This window comes from Rhagoletis pomonella, unplaced genomic scaffold, assembly GCF_013731165.1.
Source record: "Rhagoletis pomonella isolate Grant_MI unplaced genomic scaffold, Rhpom_1.0 Rhpom_scaffold_00012, whole genome shotgun sequence".
Lineage (NCBI taxonomy): Eukaryota > Metazoa > Arthropoda > Insecta > Diptera > Tephritidae > Rhagoletis > Rhagoletis pomonella.
The window spans coordinates 3,795,134-3,813,787 of NW_023458566.1; the positions used below are offsets into that span (position 1 = coordinate 3,795,134).

The following is an 18,654-nucleotide window of genomic DNA, read 5'->3' on the forward strand; positions in this document are numbered from 1 at the left end:
TCCTGGCGTTTTTCGAAGTGCTAGGACCCTTTAAGCCTTTAAGGGGAATATCCCTTATGCAGTGTTAAAAAAAAACTAAGTACTGAGATGTCTTACCAGTACACATATATATGTAATTTCTTGATACTAAATTTCGTCTAGAGATTTTTTTGCGAAGCTCTCCGTCGTTCTTTTTGTCGTTCGACGCTTAAGTGGAACTGGATTTTTTGACGTCAATAACTTCTACAGCATTAAGTGTTATATGTAGTCGTCTTATCATGCTGAGACGATATAAACTGTACTGTTGTTTTATAGGCACAGCTTCTGTAAACCGAACTGAAACCGTATTTTACTTAAGCGTACTAAAAATATAGATATATATATATATTTTTTGCAAAAGTTTCTAATCAATCATTTCAACTTTTCACTTTTTCACTTTCATACATGCAGACTCAAGTGGACAGCAGCTGCTCTGCCTTCGCCCACGCAACAGTTTGATCATCACACCGATCAACTGCAGCAAAACTGTCGATACACGAGCACAGTGCCGCCGAACACAGCGCAAACATACGACGCCGTCATGTATGAAAATTCATGTTCATATCAAACGGCGCTCGATCTAAAGCGTGTCTCACCGCCCACGCTGGCGCAAGTGAAGACCGAAGATTGCCTAACGCTCGGACAATGCTCGCCCGATTGGTCCACATATCGCTTCCATCAGTCCACATTCGAACAGTTGAAGCAAAGCGTAGAGAAAGCGAAAGCAGCGTTGCAGGATCGAAGTGGTTTCTTTGGGGCATCGAGTGCATTCAGGTGGGCAAACATGAGTACCTAGTTGCAAATTTACAAAATTATTTAAATATATTTTTTCTGCGTCTCTCTCTCTCTACCCGTCCCATTAGCGACATCTACTCGACGCAACGACTAAGCGACACGCTCGGCGATACGCTGCCCAATGTACAATCGACGAATGGCGGCAACTGTATTGGCATCGTACACAACAGCAGCGGTTTGGGCTGTAATACGGTGGCGAGCACGCCGAGTCTGGTGCTGAATGGCAATTGCATAACCACCGTTTCATCGGCCACAACGGGGCAGCGTTATCGCTTGGATAGCCTACAGCCAGTGACCGGTTGCTCGCCCGTCTCCCAGCATGGTCTCATCAGCACAAGCAGCGCGCCGCCACCGCTGACGTCAGGCGCGCTGGATGCGAACAGTGTGGTGGTGGAGAGCAAGTCGAGAGGTGAGTGCAAGGAAGTTTTTCTATTTTTACAAAAAAAAAAAAAATTAAATAAAAATGAGGGAATATTAATATTTTACCTACCTACATAAATACCGGAAGTGCATTTCCTAAAAAATTTCGGAAAACATTTTACTTTGCTACATATTTAATGTACAAGTAATATATACAATTCCGGCTCACAGCATATTTTAAGTTAAGAAAAAGGATGTCTGTAGTTACAAGCATTTGCAGGCTCATAATTTGCTAATTCAATTTTCACAAGTTTTGCTTGTAGCAGCTCACTTATTTTGCTTATTTTCAGATTTTTGTTATTTCTTAGTTTCTTTTTTTTTTTGTGCTCCAAAAGCAGGCTACTCGAAGGCCGAGCGTTCGTCGTCGTCGGTTGCCAAAATTGTAAAAACATCATTAAATTGCAATTTTTTGCCACATTTTTTGTGATGAATTTGCGCCAAACATGCAAGCCGCGAATAACACGGACATTTCACATTTCAGAATAACTACACCAGTCAACACAGACACACTTACATATGTACATACATTGAATTGCTACACTTTTGATGTGTCTATTTGTGGCGCTGACGTCGTTGCAACTAGGAATAGTCAAAAAAGTGTGCCTGCAACAAAATCACTTAACTCGTACGAGATACAAAAAGGCAGCTAGTAATACAAATTGCACAACAGTGATAAAGAGAGAAAAAAATGTATAAAAGAGTATGGGAAAGGATACTACCAGCCATAAGCTTAAACACTTAGGTATCTGCTTGCATACTTTTGTGCACCAAAAATACGCCGCACCACTTCCCCCCTCCCCCCCCGTTTGTAGCTATAATAAAATTGTGAAGCCTTCATTCAGCAATGTGTCCTCGCATACCTTATGGCCGGCCTGCCATATATAAGTCCCACTCCTTTTGGCCAACGACATCGCCAGCGGTCAGCGCTCTCGCTGCAATTTGATACACTTATCGCCGCTTAGTATGAGTTCGTGCTTATGTGGCTGAGTGCCGGGCGTGACAGTTCGCGGTTTACCACCTTCAATTGTTTTATCCGCCGAAATTTATTATTTTTCACAATATTTTGCCAGCTTGTTATAAATAAAATACCCGTATCCAAGTATGTAAATTGAATTGTGAATTTTTTCTGCTGGCAACTCGAATAGCGCGCTCATTTCTATTTGTACGCCACAACTTCATATATTAGGGTGCATGGCTATTCATAAAAAAAAAATCCTGTACTTTTTTCTATCGGAATTATAAAACTTATTATACTTTAAGACTTTTGCCAAAATATTTCAGAAAAATTTAAAATATCACCAAATTCCCATTACATATTTTGATTGCGCGGATACAAATTTTAAACATTTTTATGCAGACCTTTTAAACTTAAACTTTTCTATCAGCTGATGCAATTTTTCGTAAAACTTTTTTAAGAACTAGTTTTATTTATATAAAAAATCGATTTTTGGTGGTATTCACAAATCGGCACAGCTCACGTAAATGTTATCTAATATATAATATAATAAATTTTATAATTCCCGTGGAAAAACCACATCTTTTTTTTGGCGAGTCACCTTAATGTATACTTATATGTATCTACATATTACCGCCAACAGGTTTTTAGGGAAATCATAAGATTCAACGAGATTTAAGATTTTCTTTATTCCACTAGACAATTTTTAGTAGCAATAAACTTAACGAAATCGAAGAAATAAGAAGGGCGTGAAAATCTGGTCAATGGTAACTTTTCCCAGTTAGTCTATGATTTACTTAGTCTTTAATATCTACATATATAAAATCGCGATGGGACGCTATGCTCAGTATTCTGCTGTGATTGACGTAAATTGAAGGATCTTCCTTTTTATAACGATTAGTCTTAGTCGTGTGTAGGAATGTGAACCTCGTCCCAATACATGGGTCTAGTTTTTTCTTTCTCACAAACTCACCACTCGTGTCACCATTCAAAATCGTTGAGAAGCCTTTCCTTCATATCCCAAATGCACTCTGTACGTCTTTTAGCAGACTAGCCACATTCTAGTCTCCCGAATTTCAAGCTGTTCGCAGTCACGCCTTTCCGCCTCTTAAAATACGTATCTTTTTTTACTCCTCGTCATATCAGTTGTTTCTGCGTGGCTGGTAGTAATCAACAAAAAAATATAAAGTGATTGGGAGATAGAATTGAACTGTTCCTTTTTGTCCAGGCGACGATGAGTTGCTGGATTACGTAGGATCCCTTGTATCCCTTGTGACTACAGCTTTCCGACGTCCGAAAGTACTTTCGTCGTGCCGCCAAACGCACGTACTTTATCGCAGGGAGGCGCGTGCGTACCTAAGCTGCAACGAGTTAATGATCCAAGTCGATGTTGTCTCATGGAATGGAACGCTCGAAGCGTTTCTTTGGTCTACTATAACGTGATCAAATTGGTTCCTCATTCTTTGATCAGGGGGCACCAAAGTAGTTTTATGGATGTTACGGTACTGATGAATGGTACGATTTTTACATCGCAGCGCTCGTACGCTTCTTCCATACACTTATAGAAACGCTGCTTTGTCTCTTGGTCCTTCTTCTCCTTCGGAGCCTGCTGCTGTTGTTGAATTTAGCCTTAATGCGGATTGTTGCTGGAGCTTCCGCCCAACAACAAACTCATCACAAGATTTGAGTGCCGCGCCATTTCATGACGGCTATATACTATATGGCATACTCTGAAAATTGGTTTGCAGCGATGCCACGTCCAAGCGTCTCCTGCAATGCAGTCGTATGAGCCTTTTACTTATTTACCACATCCAGCGGATGGACAGAGGACCCTTTTCTAAGAGGGTCCGAACATTCCAGGGACACACGTCCTTGAATCGTAGTCTCTGCGTCATTTTAGGGATCGTAAAGATGTGGGGAAATAAATACTGAAGCTTGTTAAGTCTTTTAATTGGATGTTGTTTTTACGTGGCGGGTCGTAGTCCTAGCTCATAAATCGCGGTTGGTGTATGCAGCGGAACGTTTGCCCCAAGAAAGATGCCCGGTGCGACTGGTAACAGTCGCTGCTGACTTCAGTGAGTCCTTAAATCGAATGATTCGTAGTGGCCTCACCGAGGTTCCGTCTATTTCCACCGCGACCCATAGCTTCAAATCAGTGTTGATTTTGGAAAAAGTTACCGTACTTAAAATAGTACTTAAAAAAATTGCTATATTTTAATTAAAAAGAAATTCTCACCATTTCATAAGAACTGCCACTTTTTGAATCGGAACCGCATTGCTACTGGAGGATCATCCCTATGGATCTATATCAGAACAAATTGTAATGAAAAAAGGTGCAGCACCGCCTGAATTTCCGCTTTCGCAATCGATTGGAAATATGATTACTACTATTTTTTTTGGATTGATAATGCATAAGATTATCCAATAAAAAAAAAAAATAAGAAAGCGGCAATATTATGGAGGAGTATTTAGCGAAAAAAAAATAGAAACGTCAAATGCACTCGTTTGATGCACAAATATGATTTCGAATTAATAAACTACGTTCGGCACTTACATAAGTGTCTCTGTCTAATCTACAAGAAAGGCACCCGCACCATATGCGTCAACTATCGCGGGATCAGCCTCTTAAACGACGTGTATAAGGTCTTAATGAGTGTATTGTACGAAAGGCTAAAGTCTATCATAATCGAACAGATTGGGCCTTATCAGTGTGGCTAAATCCACCATAAATTAGGTATTAACCCTATGTCAAATCTTAGAAAATGTGTGCAACATAATCTCTATGCCACTTTAACAACCGCTTCTGCAGGATGAAAAAAAGATGCCTTTATGCCGCGATGTCTGACTTTGGTATTACCACGAAACCATGAACTGCGAAGTACTTCTCCGAGCCGGTTGATACCAAACAAGCTTTCAGATGAGGCGACTTCCTTTCGTGTGATTTCTGTAATATGATATTAGACTTACAGCCAGTTTCACCAAATTATTTAAGTGAAAATTACTTTAATTTCGGTTTCACCAATCAATTTTAATTTTGATTTAAGTGACCTATGCTCTGCACTTAAATAAAAGTTAAATCAGAATAACCACACTCAGAGGTGTTACACGTTTAATCACCTGATCATTGTGTAACTGCTGCTTACCTGTATACCAGCCCTGCTTTTACAACACAGCGTGCCAAAGCTTTCAAAAGCTCTCAGTACAAATGAAAGCGAAAGCTAGTCCTAGTCTGTTTTACAACCACTTTTTACTCACTTAAATAAATAGTTTATTGAAACTGAAAATTATTTAAATGAGAATTAAATACAAAATTTAATTAAAGTTAATTTCCACTTAAATAGTTTGGTGAAACTGGCTGTTAGAATTTTCATCTGTCTGTCTGGCTGTCTGTATGTTTGTATGCGCATCACTCGACAAATAATGCACGGAATCGAATGCTGATGTATTGCTTGAGCTTTAACTTAAAATATAGAGGAAAAATATGGGAGAGTTGCCACCTGTTTGAAAATTACAGTTTAGGTAAACTGATAAGATAAATTAGATATTGCAATATGGCTGTCAAAAGAAAAGAGCTTCAGAAAGCTCACAGATGAAAAAAAAATTAGTGGAAGGTTGCCACCTGTTTGAAAATTTTGATATAAAACTAAAGATTTTTAGTTGATTCTCGAAAATATTTTTGAAGCGGGTTGTCATCTACATCATATTATGTATTTGAAAAATTTTATTTAATTAAATTAATAAGATAAGGTAAATTTTGAATCAGACTCTAGTTATAAAAATTTAAACTAAATTTCCAGAAGCCGACATATTAACTAACACCCGCATTCATAAAAAATATGTAAAAAGTGCTTCATAAATCGATTTTTTTTTGAGAAAACTCACTTCATAGAGCTCTTTAAATATATATTTTATTTTTTATTTGTCTACTTGTGCAAATATAGTAACCACTGTACGTTAAAATAGCAAATATGTATATGTAATTATAAATAATATTTTTCTCATCGTTAAATCTAAAACAAAAGGTAAAGGAGTAGCTTTTCCTCAATTCGTTTTTTTGTTGGTTTTATGTACAGTCTTCATGCACTTTCGCAAGAATATAAGAATACATTATAATGCATATGTATATGAATATACATATGTACAGCAACAATGGTTTCTTGTAGCTTAACAAATGTATGCATGTATGTAAGCACATGTGTAGTAGTACTTTGCGCGGGTGGCTGCATGCAGAACAAAGGAAAAAAAATGCCATCTTCACAATTTCTGCAATTATTTTCACTGCGAAAGAAAAATAATGAGTTACGCATGAGAGATCCTTTTCAAGCAAGCCAAGCATGGCGCATCAACGCATACAGTTACATTTACACATACCCTGCAGTAAAAAATGTCAAACCAATCAGTAAGAATATCGGTGCATTAACTGGTATGAGGTGAAGCTGGTGACATACCAATTGGTAAATTTCAAATAACTTATGCGATCAGCCACATTTGACTTTGAATTGTCCAAGCCAAAATTAAAACGTAATTTACTCTTTCCTCTCCATGGTTGCTATGTATATGACTACGCGCTCATTCACTAGAAGTTGTGGGTAAAAAACATTAGTTATTAAAATATATTTGGGGTATTAATAATGGCGTCGTAAATGTCGTATTGTTCTAGGTCGTAAACTTTAAAATAACTTAAAAAATATTTCACCTGAACTGTGTCACCAGGTTGAAATTCTTGAAGTTGGATTTAGCATTTAATTTAATGCCATAGTCCCAGAAATTCAGAACTAGCTTCGCGCCTTTTCCTGTCCGTTTTTTATTTAAAATATTTATAATAAATTTCCAAGCGCAATTTATAAATGTAAGTATGTAGTATTCACACTAAAAATTCTTTATATTTCAAAAAATACGGTTGATCGTTCAAAGCTTTACAAAGGCAGTGCAAAGTACAATATCTTTGAGAAAAAAATGTCTTAGCTTTTTTAGGTCTTTAATAAAATTTAATAACGAAATTTTCTTTAAACTATATTTTTTACAATTTGATTTGTAAGCGTACTACTAGTGTACTCTGATGTAGAAAATATCAATTTTTCTTTAGTTCTATTAAATATTCAACAATTTTTTACGTTTTTTTTTTATCCTAAACTGCACTCTTTTCTCATATACCTTGAAGTAGTGTAGCCGTTATTAATCCGATACATAGAATTTATTTTGTGTTTCGGTGAGACGGATTGAAAAATTTATATAACATTTTGTGTTGGTGAAAAGTTGTTAAGACAAAAATATGACTTTTTCTAACCCTTTTTCAAAACCAATTTAGCTTCGGTTTTTTGTGATCGTCTGGTCACACTGCACCTCAAATGCAAAATATTTTTCCTATGTCGAAAAAATTCCGGAAGGCAAGGGTTAATTAATTGCTTTTCTCAAAAATTCCGGCTGCGAATACTACAGTTTCTGCTTTTAGGATCGCAGCTGCGAATACGCTTGGAGGGGATTAAAATTTTTCAAATTAAAATAAAGTAAATTACTATGAATTATTTCAATTAAAATATAAATTTCAACATGAACAAAATCAAATACCATAAAAATTGAATAAATTAAAAGTAAATATCTTTCTTTTTAAAACAATAAAATTAAAAAAATTGCAATAAAAACGTAAAATAAATAAAAGGATTTATTAAAAAAATATAAAAAAATCCTCTAACTCAGGATCGCCTGTTAACTAACTGCTAACTGGTTGTATACTAGTTCAGACCTAGTAGCTTTCCCTACGGGGTATCTACATACATGTACAATACACGCACACATTCGTATGCTTGTTAGGATGCTAAAATTGTGGCATGAGATAACTTTGCTTTAACGACAACCACGGCAACAACAACAAATGCTGTAATAATAATAATAATAATGATCATAAAAGTACACAAAAAGGATTCGCTAGCATAGTAAAATGCGTTCTAGATACAACATTATAAGCGCGCAAATAAACACACACACACACACATACATATAAACAGCACAAAGGTTAAACGCATACATATGTACATATGTATATTTATACAAAACACTTTGTGCCACGTTTGTGTGGGTGAACTTTTTGCCATTTTCTAGAATAAAAACTTCTTCGGGGCATCTTTAGGTACCGTGCACAAAGCCATCAAAAGCAACATACATACATACACATACAGCCCACCAACCAACCGGCCAACGAACCAAATGGCAGAGCAAGGGTCGGCTGAAATGTAAACGCCACAAACGTTATCCCTTGTATATGCAGATATACATATTTAAAATATACCCTTTTCAACTCCACCCAACTATCCCCAAACTCTCGACCGTAAGCTGCCTCTTTGCCTCTCAGTTCACCACCCTTGCAATTTGCAAAAATTATCATAAGAAACGAACCGGTAAGGAAATATTTACTAGCACCCAAGTGAAAGCATAATAAAGCGGACCAGTAAAAGACCGTAAAGTCAGCAGGGCGTGCACTCTTCACTTTGCCAGTAAAAGCGCACACATACAAACATACAAAGGAGCGCTTTGCTTTACGAGCGTAACCGCGTTGCTTAAACTTTTAGCTGACATTTTGGACACATTTTTTTTTTTTGGTTGTTGTAGCTTTACCGATTTTTATTATTTATTACCACGCTGATAACTTTCCAGTTCCATTTTTGTTGGTAAAATTTCAGGGTTTAAAGAATAAGCGTTTCAGTGATTCTTACTTTTTTTCAAATACATACATATTTACATACATACTTACACCTCATCTTCAAATGGGACATTCAAGTCAGCCAGCCATAAGCCATTGCTGTGAAGCTGTGTTGATAATTTGCGCGCCAAAGCTTTCACGTTTTTTTTCTTTTTATTTTACTCCATTACTACTACACTCCTATCGGGCGGCGGAAAATGGCAAATGCTTGCATCGTTATCCACTCAAAAATGGTATGCGTTGAAGAATTTACGAGCAATTTATTCAAATCAGAGCTCATATATCTTTGCTTGACTGCATGCGAGAGAATTGCTTTTATACTTTTGTCATCACATAAATCGCTTTAATTATGATTTAATAGCCGCTGGTGAATGTGTTTGAGAGAAGAGAAACTTAAAGTTCTGGTTTAAATTTGTAAGGCGTTTGGTTTTCCAGGTATTTTGGATTTTTGCTTGAAAACTTTGAATTGGTTCGTAGTCAAAATTTGTGTAGCCTTCCTGTAACAATCAGATTCAGATTTCCTCTACCATAACCGGCCGAGTTGAATACTTTCAGAACTGGAGCGGTGCGTCTATGTTCATTCGAACGACATGGTCAAGTCAGCGCACGCGCTGTATTTTAATTCGCTGCACTATGTCCATGGCTTTGCAAGGCTTGCCAAGCTCATCGTTCCATCATCTGCGGTATACGCCGTCACCAATGCGTAAAGGCCCGTAAATCTTCCGAATAATCTCTATCCCCAACACTGTACGGCCCGTCTCATTGAATTGAAATGGCTGCGCCATACTCCAGGACGGGCATAACGACGGACATTTAGAGTTTGGTTTTTATACTACAAAAGGGAACTTTGCATCTTAATTTCCCACGCGCTACAAAGTAACACTTTTTGGCGAAAGTGGTTCTCTGTTGGATTTCAAGGTTGACATTATTATCGGCGTTAATTCCGGTGCCTAATTAACTAAACGAGTTCCTCCACTTTTTCTCATTTATAACTGTCATTAGGGACGAGTAGCGATACACGAATGGACTACCTGTTTGCTTGATGACATCGATATCATCGACCGATGCTTTTATTACCTTCTCCAAAATGTGGTTAAAGAAATCACTCCATAAGGAGTCGCCTTGTCTGGAACGTGGTTTAGTACAAACGGCTCGAAAATGTCTTTTCTAATTTTAAGCCGTAATAGTTTCGCGGAGATACTAAACTGAGACATTGCGGTTTAAATGAAGCTCTTTTTCGTGCTCTCGAGAGCGGCTTTAAAGTCAACAAATTGATGGTGAGTGTCGACTCTCTTCTCGCAGGTAATTCCCCCAAGTTTTGGCGTATGGTGAATAACTGGTCTATGGTGGATGTTTTAGGTCTAAAGCCACACTGCTAAGGCAACATCACCTCGTTGGCGGTGGGCTTCAGTCTTTCCCACAATACGTCAGATAAGACATTATAGACGATATCTCGAAGGCTGTTCCCACGGCAGTAGGCGGGGCAATCCCGATTGAGAAGAGCATACTGAAATTCCAATCTTTAATCCCAAAACATTCTACATAAGGGTTCATAAATGCAACTTACTTGGTAGTGAAATTGCTATTAGTACCTCATGATGATCAGACGTTGAGACATGGCTCCTCTTGTCACCGACTGTAGACTCCGGTTCATCTTCTACACTACTTTGAGTGCTGCCAAAATTAAATGGGATGGAAAATTGTTCCCGCCATAATTTAAGTAAGTTCTGAACATCGGTCACTATGACGCCGAGGTTGTTCTTACAGGTGTTCGTCTTGACTGATGAATCGACTAGGCGGGATAGCCTTAAGGACATTTAGTCAGCTCAGCGAGCGCTGGTGAAAAACCCGACATGCGAAGTGCTTCGTTGGGTAGGCACTGTGGCCAATGATAATTATCAGTTACCAACTCTGCATGTTTCTAAGTCTTGCAGGCAAACAACAAAGCAATTTTTGGCAACTGAAACTTTCACTTTATTAAACTAAATTAAAGGGAAGAAATTCTAAAAAAACTAAAATTTTATGTGGTGTTTTTTCGAAACTTTAAGGCTCTCTAAGGCGACCGTAAATATTATCCGATCAGAAAACGGTTTTACACGATTAAATGTGATCATGTTACGCAACCTTTCCGCACTATTAGAATTTCGAAATCGTAAAATTGATTTTTTTCGCCCCAGCCTAGTGAGTATGATTTGAGGTGCCATCAATTTATTACTTTAATAAATCCTTTTGTATGGCACTTGAGAAGTGCATATGAAAAAATTTCATAAAGAAAACTGTTGCACACGCAGCGGTACACATATTATCGAGGATGTAGTATGCATTTAGGCTCTAGGTATTAGCAGTTGACCATTATGATTTAATTCATAACGCTAATAAACTCGCACTCAAATTCGATAAGACTCACTCAGAAAAATATGACCCATAGAAGCAAGAAGGCTGTCTGCATGAAAACTTTCTGAACTAATAGGTAAAATAGACGAAAAAACAAAGAAAATTTCATAAAGATCCCTTATTGATTTTGTGTGACAATTCTTAGTGGTTTTATTAATTAGAATATCTTTTAAGAATCATGGAGAAAATTTCTGGATTGCATAGTTTAAAAAGAAACATTTCTTAATTTTTTTAAATGTCTTCTTGAATTCATTGAAAAGTACTTCCTCTTAAGTGTATGTGATGCCTTCTTAGAGTTATTTTAAATTAATATTATCAAATGGAAGAGTGTCAGTAAGGCGACCATTTAGTAGGTGTCGGGCTCGAGGACAGGTCGGTGCAGACTTTGTTTTTTATTTTTCTAATTTTAGCTTTTAATTAGGTAACCGGATACTCCATTAAAAATAAGAAAGCTTTCTTGTCGAGGAAAAGCCATAGAGACATTTTCTTAGACTTGTTTTGTTTTATTAGGTGGTTTTCGCTCTGTGCAGTCTCGATTCCTGCAACGACATCCAAATTTTTATCGGCGAGCAATGGAATCCCTATGAGTACATATTTATGTAAATGAAAATCTCTCTCTCTGTATATAAGCAAACATTAGGTTTGTTCGTCGAGCAAAAAATTTTTAGGAATTTGTCCGAATTATCATGATTTTTGCCCAAATCGCGCTCGTGCAGACCAAAAAATTATCCATCCACCAAAAACTGATAGCGCAAAGTGACAGTTCTCCTGAGAGAAGTTGTAAATTCTTGCTGGAAAAATTTTAGCCTCCGAGAATTTGCAATCGCAAAAAACATATGACTGTGGCATATGGTTGCATTTTTGTCTACGATAATTTGAATAAATGAGTTCGTTAAATTTAAAAACTTATAAACACGAGCGATTTTTTTTATGAAAAAAGGAAGTAAATACTTGTTGATATAATTAATTTAGTTAATTCCAATGATTTGAACTTAACTCTGCTGAAACAAAATTGTATTCGCAATCGGAATGCAATTGCAACCAGAGTCGATTAAAGAAACCCGACAGCTAGCACGATAAAGAAATTGAAATGTATGTTAAAGAAAGTCAGAACAACAAAAGATATACATGTACATATATCCTGTTTTTGTCCATCTGAAATAATTTAAAAAAAATCTATAAAAATTGATTATGTTTGAAATGCAACTGTGGAAAAAATTGCAAGTTTCTAGCATGAGAGAGAATTTGAGAGAATTTTTTCTTACTCCCTAATATTTTGAGTGTTGGATAATTTTTGCTGGATTTTCGACGAACAAACCTATTGTTTCTATCTCAGAAAAAAATCTCAACAGCATAATTGTTGGACTTTTAGGAAAAATTTGCAATGGAGTCCCGATGAGTATATAAATTTCTACAATGAAAAGCTCCTCTCTCTGTGTTAAGAACACAACGAAATAATTTTTTGTGAACAATTTGCAACCTCCTTCTCTCATTTGTAATTACTGGACAGAGTATATATGTATATTCTTCACCCATTGTGAGGCCTCAAACAATAGCTTTTCATTCACAATAGCATTTATGGCTTTCATATATACATAGCATCCATTAGCAACGCGTGCGTTCACCATTGTGCCATATCTTCCTTCTATGGCTATTGGCCGTACGTCACAACTTTTTTTTTTTTTAACTTGTCACGCTACAACCTCATTGATGGACGTTCGCACGCATGCCAGCACGCGTATGCAACAGCTACTTGAACGCATTGTGCATCATCAAGCCACAAAAGGATAACAGAAATGCTTACTCGCTTGCAACTTGCTGGTCATATTTTAACATTTTAATCTGGAGTTTGTTTATACCAAACAAAGATTTACGCCAATTAAGCACAGCTATACACATAATAACAACAACAACAACACCACCAACAACAACAACAATGATTGCGTGGACTTCAAAAGTACATCGGCGGCGCTCCACCCCTTCGATTTATAGGCTTTGATTTTAAGTGCGCGTTTGCAAAAATCATATCGAGTATTGCGAATCGGTGGTGGTGGTGGTGGTGGTGCTGGCCATCTCATTCGCTTTGCTTCGCCACGTTATAAACATCCGTTCCATGGTTCACCCTTCGCGCTGCAATTCCATGCAACTGGTACGTTTTATTGCTTCAAAGTGATTTCCAAGCAGTGCGGCTGCTGCTCGGCTGTTGTCAGCCTGCAAATTGTCAATATCAACATCCATAAATAATTGCTCTGATTATGTGACAATTATCTTTGGCAACAATAATGATTGCGATAATTTATGCCACTTGGGTGGGAATTGAGAAAAGGTCCTTTGTGGGAAAATTTAGGCACTCGAAATTTGGTAGACCGTGATGCCTGTGTGTGACGAATGTAAAAGTGTGCTGTGCTATTAAAAAAAAAAAAAATGATACCTAACGCAGCACATGGAAAATGTTCAAATTGGATGCGCAACCATAAAATGGAAATAAATTGTGGTTCCATATACATAAGATTTAGTAATTTTAAACGATATTTTTTATATTAAAATGAAAAATTCTATAAAAAGAAAAAATTACGCTGGTAAAAAGTCTAATAATTTATGTTAAACTCCCTTTTATCTTCAGAAAAATCGTCCTCTGTATGTTCGTCCTCTTCCACGCCGCACGCTGTCAGCACGAGTAGTGAAAATCATCGCAGCTCCAGCAAATGCATAAGCGGTAAGTACAATCATTCATTCTTGTGTATAATATTTTTTTTATAAAAATCTTGAAATTACCACCCCATTCGCTGCTAAAATACCAGCAAAATGTGTTTGTGTGTGTGTGTGGAAAGCGCATTTTGCGTTAGCTTACTTGCAAAAGTTTCCTTGGCTGATTTGCACAGCTTTTTATGGCATAGCCAGGACAATCACCCTTCACCACGAATGTCCTTTGTTGCATGAAAAAGTCGATAGAGTTCGTTAAGTAGAATATTTTAGGGTGGCAAAAAAAAACCATTAGTGTGAGAAACAAAAGCACAGATGCATTCACAAATACATACATACATATTTGTGTAAAGTATAATATGGAATTAGCGATATGCTTCTTCTGTATAAACATAGTTTATTCTGTGCTTGTTCCTTTGTAGGCATGGCTGAGCGCCAGGGACTCTTATGTTGTTCGCAGGAGGTCTTACCCGGGGTTTTATTTTTATTTTTCACAGAAAGAAGTTTTTACGTGGCTTGTCACAAACCCAGCCCACAACCCATTGCTGGGACGGGTGTGGTTTCTTAACCGAATACACCAATACAACAGACGCCTGCTTTTAGCCAAAACTAAGCTGAACAGATGCTGCAGAGCCCTTAAACCGAAGCCCTCTCTCCTTCTGCTGTGACTCACAGACTCGGGTTTCTCACGTTGCCCAAAGTGTGCGAACGAGGGTGCAAGATTCAAGATTGAGTATAGCCGTGCAACTGTAACTGCATACGCAGGGACCTTGCGACGTCCACTACATGCTGCCATGTAAGGGAGCCAAATTCGGTGGTGGGAGAGAGACTCCATCGCCGGGTACATTCGTTCACCTCTGTGGACGAGCGTCTAGCACTAATCCTAATCAAAGCGAGGTTCTTTAACGTCTTGCTCATTTTCGTCCATGCCCCGAAGGAAGAGAAGGACGAGACGTTTAAGGATCTCTTCTATGAGCGCGTGGAGAACACATACCAGCGCTGCATCCGTCACGATATCAAAATCGTGCTTGGCGATTTCAATGCCACGGTGGGCAAGGAAGGAAATTCAGCATTTACGACGAAACGTTTAATGACGCACTGAGGCTCATCGACTTCACCGCTGCCCGAAACACGATAGTGTGCAGGACTAGGTTCAAGCATAAGAAGATCTATCATGCTACTTGGCTGTTTCCAAATGGAAAAACGTTAGAACAAATCGTTCATAAGCACATGCCTCTGTGCAGCAAAAAATGTGCGCCCAAAAATGCAGGGAAAGCTTAACGTCGGACAACAGAAGGCCAATGCATTCACGACTCCACTCTCACACCTGCTCACAGAGAGCACTCTTCGACAAACCGACACATGCGAGCAGTGGAACCACTTTTCCCGTTCATTGAATACCGCCGCCGAAAAAGTAATCGGATTTCAGCGAGCCGGAAAGAACAACTGGAACGATGAGGAGCGTCAAGAAGCAGCGGTCGGGCGCAACGCGTGGCATGTGGGACCGATATAGGGAGCTGAAGAGGGAAGCGAGACGCATAAGAAAATAGAGTCCGAAATACGGGAGTGCGAATAGATTTCAATAAGAGCCGTCAGGAAATACGACTGAAAATTTTATCAGAGTATTAGGCGAGCTGCGGAAAGTTTCAAGACCAGAGCGAACTCATTGAGGAACAACCATGGCGACCGAGTGAGTGATGTTCAGAACGTACTTAAATTATGGAGGTAACACTTTTTCAACCTACTGAATGGTAGGAACACTGAAAAGAAGAATCCGAGCACCCAGTCGATGAAGACGTAGTCGATATCCCACCTGACTATGACGAGGTACGAATAGCAATTACATGGCGAGGAGTTGATAAAGTGCATGCATCAAAACTTAGCCCCCAGAATTAACGTCGATAATAATGCCAGCCTTGAAATCCAACGGAGAATCACTTTTGGCAAAAAGTGTTACGTTACATCGTGTAGGCAATTAAGATGGAGTAGTTCAAAAACCACACGCAGTGGAAACCAAGGGAGCCTTGGAGTGTTGGGGGAGAAAATTTCTTCGGAGATCAAGGGGCCTTTGCGCGTTGGCGGCAGTGAGTAGCGAAGACGATGCAACGATGTGCTTGATGGGCCTTGCAACGGCATGGACATAATGCAGCGAATTTAAATACAGCGGCTCCGCTGGCTTGGTCATGTCATTCGATTGTACACCGACGCTCCAGCTCTGAAAGTATTCAACTCGGAATCCGCTGATGGTAGCAGAGGAAGATGTGGGGGCCTCCATTGAAAGGACTTGGCTTTACATGGCATTTTGAATTGACGTCAGTTGGCACAGAAGAGAAACGATTGGCGTGCTTTGTTGTACTCGGCCAAAATCGCCGAAGAAGATTTAGTATGATCCACAATAAAACACTTTCTTGCGGTAAAACGAAAAAACGGATTTCAATAAATACGGGAAAACTGCGTAGACTTACATGAATTTAGGCCTTGCTCCATAAATGTGAAATGTCCCCCCATTTTTAAAAGAGGGTTAGGTTGGCCCAACTTTACGAGCTCCTTAGACCGCCACCAATCCACTTGTGACTAGAGTAACTAAGTTACCTAGCATTTTAAATTTATTTATTTATTACAAACTGAAGCTTACAATTAAAATTATAAGCCTAGTAAGGAAAGCTATGGCTGCTATGGCCTTCAGTCTTCTTTGATGTATAAATAGAGCTTTATCCTAAGTGCTTATAAGTAGTTAAGTATTTCATTCTAAATTTTCAGATGCGATATATTTATTGGATATATTTATTTAAATTTTGTAATATAATTTGGATATTTTTAAGAAAGCTATAATTTTATTAATATTATCGATTGTGGGGTTGAAAATGCATTGTACGGGGTCGGTGTTATGAAGTATATGATTTCTTAGTGAATTGAAGGAATAACAATCTGACACAACGTGATTAATGGAGATCGGGGCGGAGTTACAAAACTGACATGTTCTGGGGGTATTGTTGTCTATAAGGTGAAGATGGGTTAATTTTGAATGGCCCAGACGAAGTCGGGCGAGTTTAATAAAATCCATTCTGGAAAGTGATGGGTCGGCATGGTTTGCGAGGTCGCTTAAATGAAGCCTCTGTACATTTTGCGCCTTGTACCAAGTTGAGCATTTTTGCCAAGTCTCAGATTGATATTGTTTTATGAATTTCATTTTGAGAAATTCAACTATGTCATTAACACTTAGATTAGTAGTTGTTAAGACAGGAGCTATGGTGGCGTATTTTGATGTGCTATCAGCATTTTAAATTATTACGCAGCGCTAGCTGGGCTAAGTGAATGCATTTTCATCGAGAAGTAGTCCACACGTCACCGAATGAAGCCCCGTATTTATATACTTTATTTGGAGACAAAACTTCAAGAGAGCACTATCTGACTATTTCGCCAACCGTTTCCTGCAATGTAGCGTGACAGACAGGCACGCTTGATCAATTAACCTAGTGCCTTATTTGCCACCTGACTATCAGAACAAATATTTACCTCTTTCGAGAGTAAGCACCCAATGCGTTGCATTTCGATAGCGCGTACTTCGGCTTAGGAGACACGGAAGTCTAGAACTTAGGTTGAGGGAAAGTTCCCTGCAGAAGACATTTCCACGTATCTTCTCACCCAACTTCACCACTCAGTCTTCCTTGATAAAATAAAATCTCCAGTTTCAAATTTAAGCCTAAAAGTCGCCTATATTTGGAATACCCTCTTTTATTTTAACTTTAAAAATGCTCAAATTACTAATTGATCAAGTCTAATTACCAATTATATAACTAAACTCGCTCGACAAAAGTTCAAAAAGAACAACATTATTTAGATAAATTTATGAGAACGATTGAGATTTCCATCTACAAATAATTACGCTCGGCTATCAGTCACTGCTTTAAGCAGTTAAGTTCAACTAATCGTCGATTATAATAATCTCCTTGAAATCCACTCGACACACTCGAAGAGTGTGAATAGGTTTGAGCGCTCAATGGGAATTAGTTACGTAGAGTATATAGTAGTAGATAGTTAGACGCGTGGACGCACAGCGGGGCAGTGCAGTGGGAAAGTTTGTAAACAATTGTCAAGATGATTTGATTAACACATTGCTACTGTAAACATACATTCGAAAAAATCACAACACAACAACAATGCGATGCTCGGTGCTCGCTTAAGTGCACTTGAGCGGTAATCCTATTAAAAATGGCACGAAGCAGACGTTCACTGACAGTTGACGGGCTGTAACACCCCAAAAACAGAAAGTCAAAAGAGGTGGACAAGCATACATTCTACAAATAGATACGATACGCGAACATTCGCACACACATACTAATCTCATCACTAAAAGCTACACTTTGACTGGGCCATGGCAGTCCGATTACAGTGGAGTGCGCTCAGTAGCCGGCGGTGGTGCTGGTGATGGTGGCGGCGCTACACATTGTTGCTGGAACAATGAAGATAATCGACGAGATCATAAAATGATCAAAACGCAATTGTAAGGCACGCGAACGGCATAGAGGCGAAAAAGGAATGTGGGGTGAGAGGTGTGCAAGAGCGCAGATACAATACTCGTAGTGAAGGTAAGGTTTTGCTGGTGAAATGGTTGTCGTGGGAAAACTTCGCATATCTCTATGTAATGTGTGTATGTATGTATGTGCGTGCA

The 18,654-nt window shown here is 38.4% G+C and overlaps 1 protein-coding gene across 1 annotated transcript in view; it reads left to right on the forward strand.

Moving 5' to 3' along the window:
* The window catches only part of LOC118747532 (DNA-binding protein D-ETS-3-like), a 32,581-nt gene extending 17,497 nt beyond the window's left edge, over positions 1-15,084 (forward strand). Inside the window, exons 2-6 of the mRNA XM_036481582.1 lie at positions 430-792; positions 882-1,222; positions 13,903-13,995; positions 14,405-14,457; positions 14,920-15,084. Coding sequence (XP_036337475.1) covers positions 560-792; positions 882-1,222; positions 13,903-13,995; positions 14,405-14,457; positions 14,920-15,084 — 885 coding nt within the window. The 5' untranslated portion in view covers positions 430-559. The remainder of the gene's footprint in view (positions 1-429; positions 793-881; positions 1,223-13,902; positions 13,996-14,404; positions 14,458-14,919) is intronic.
* The last annotated feature ends 3,570 nt before the right edge of the window (positions 15,085-18,654 follow it).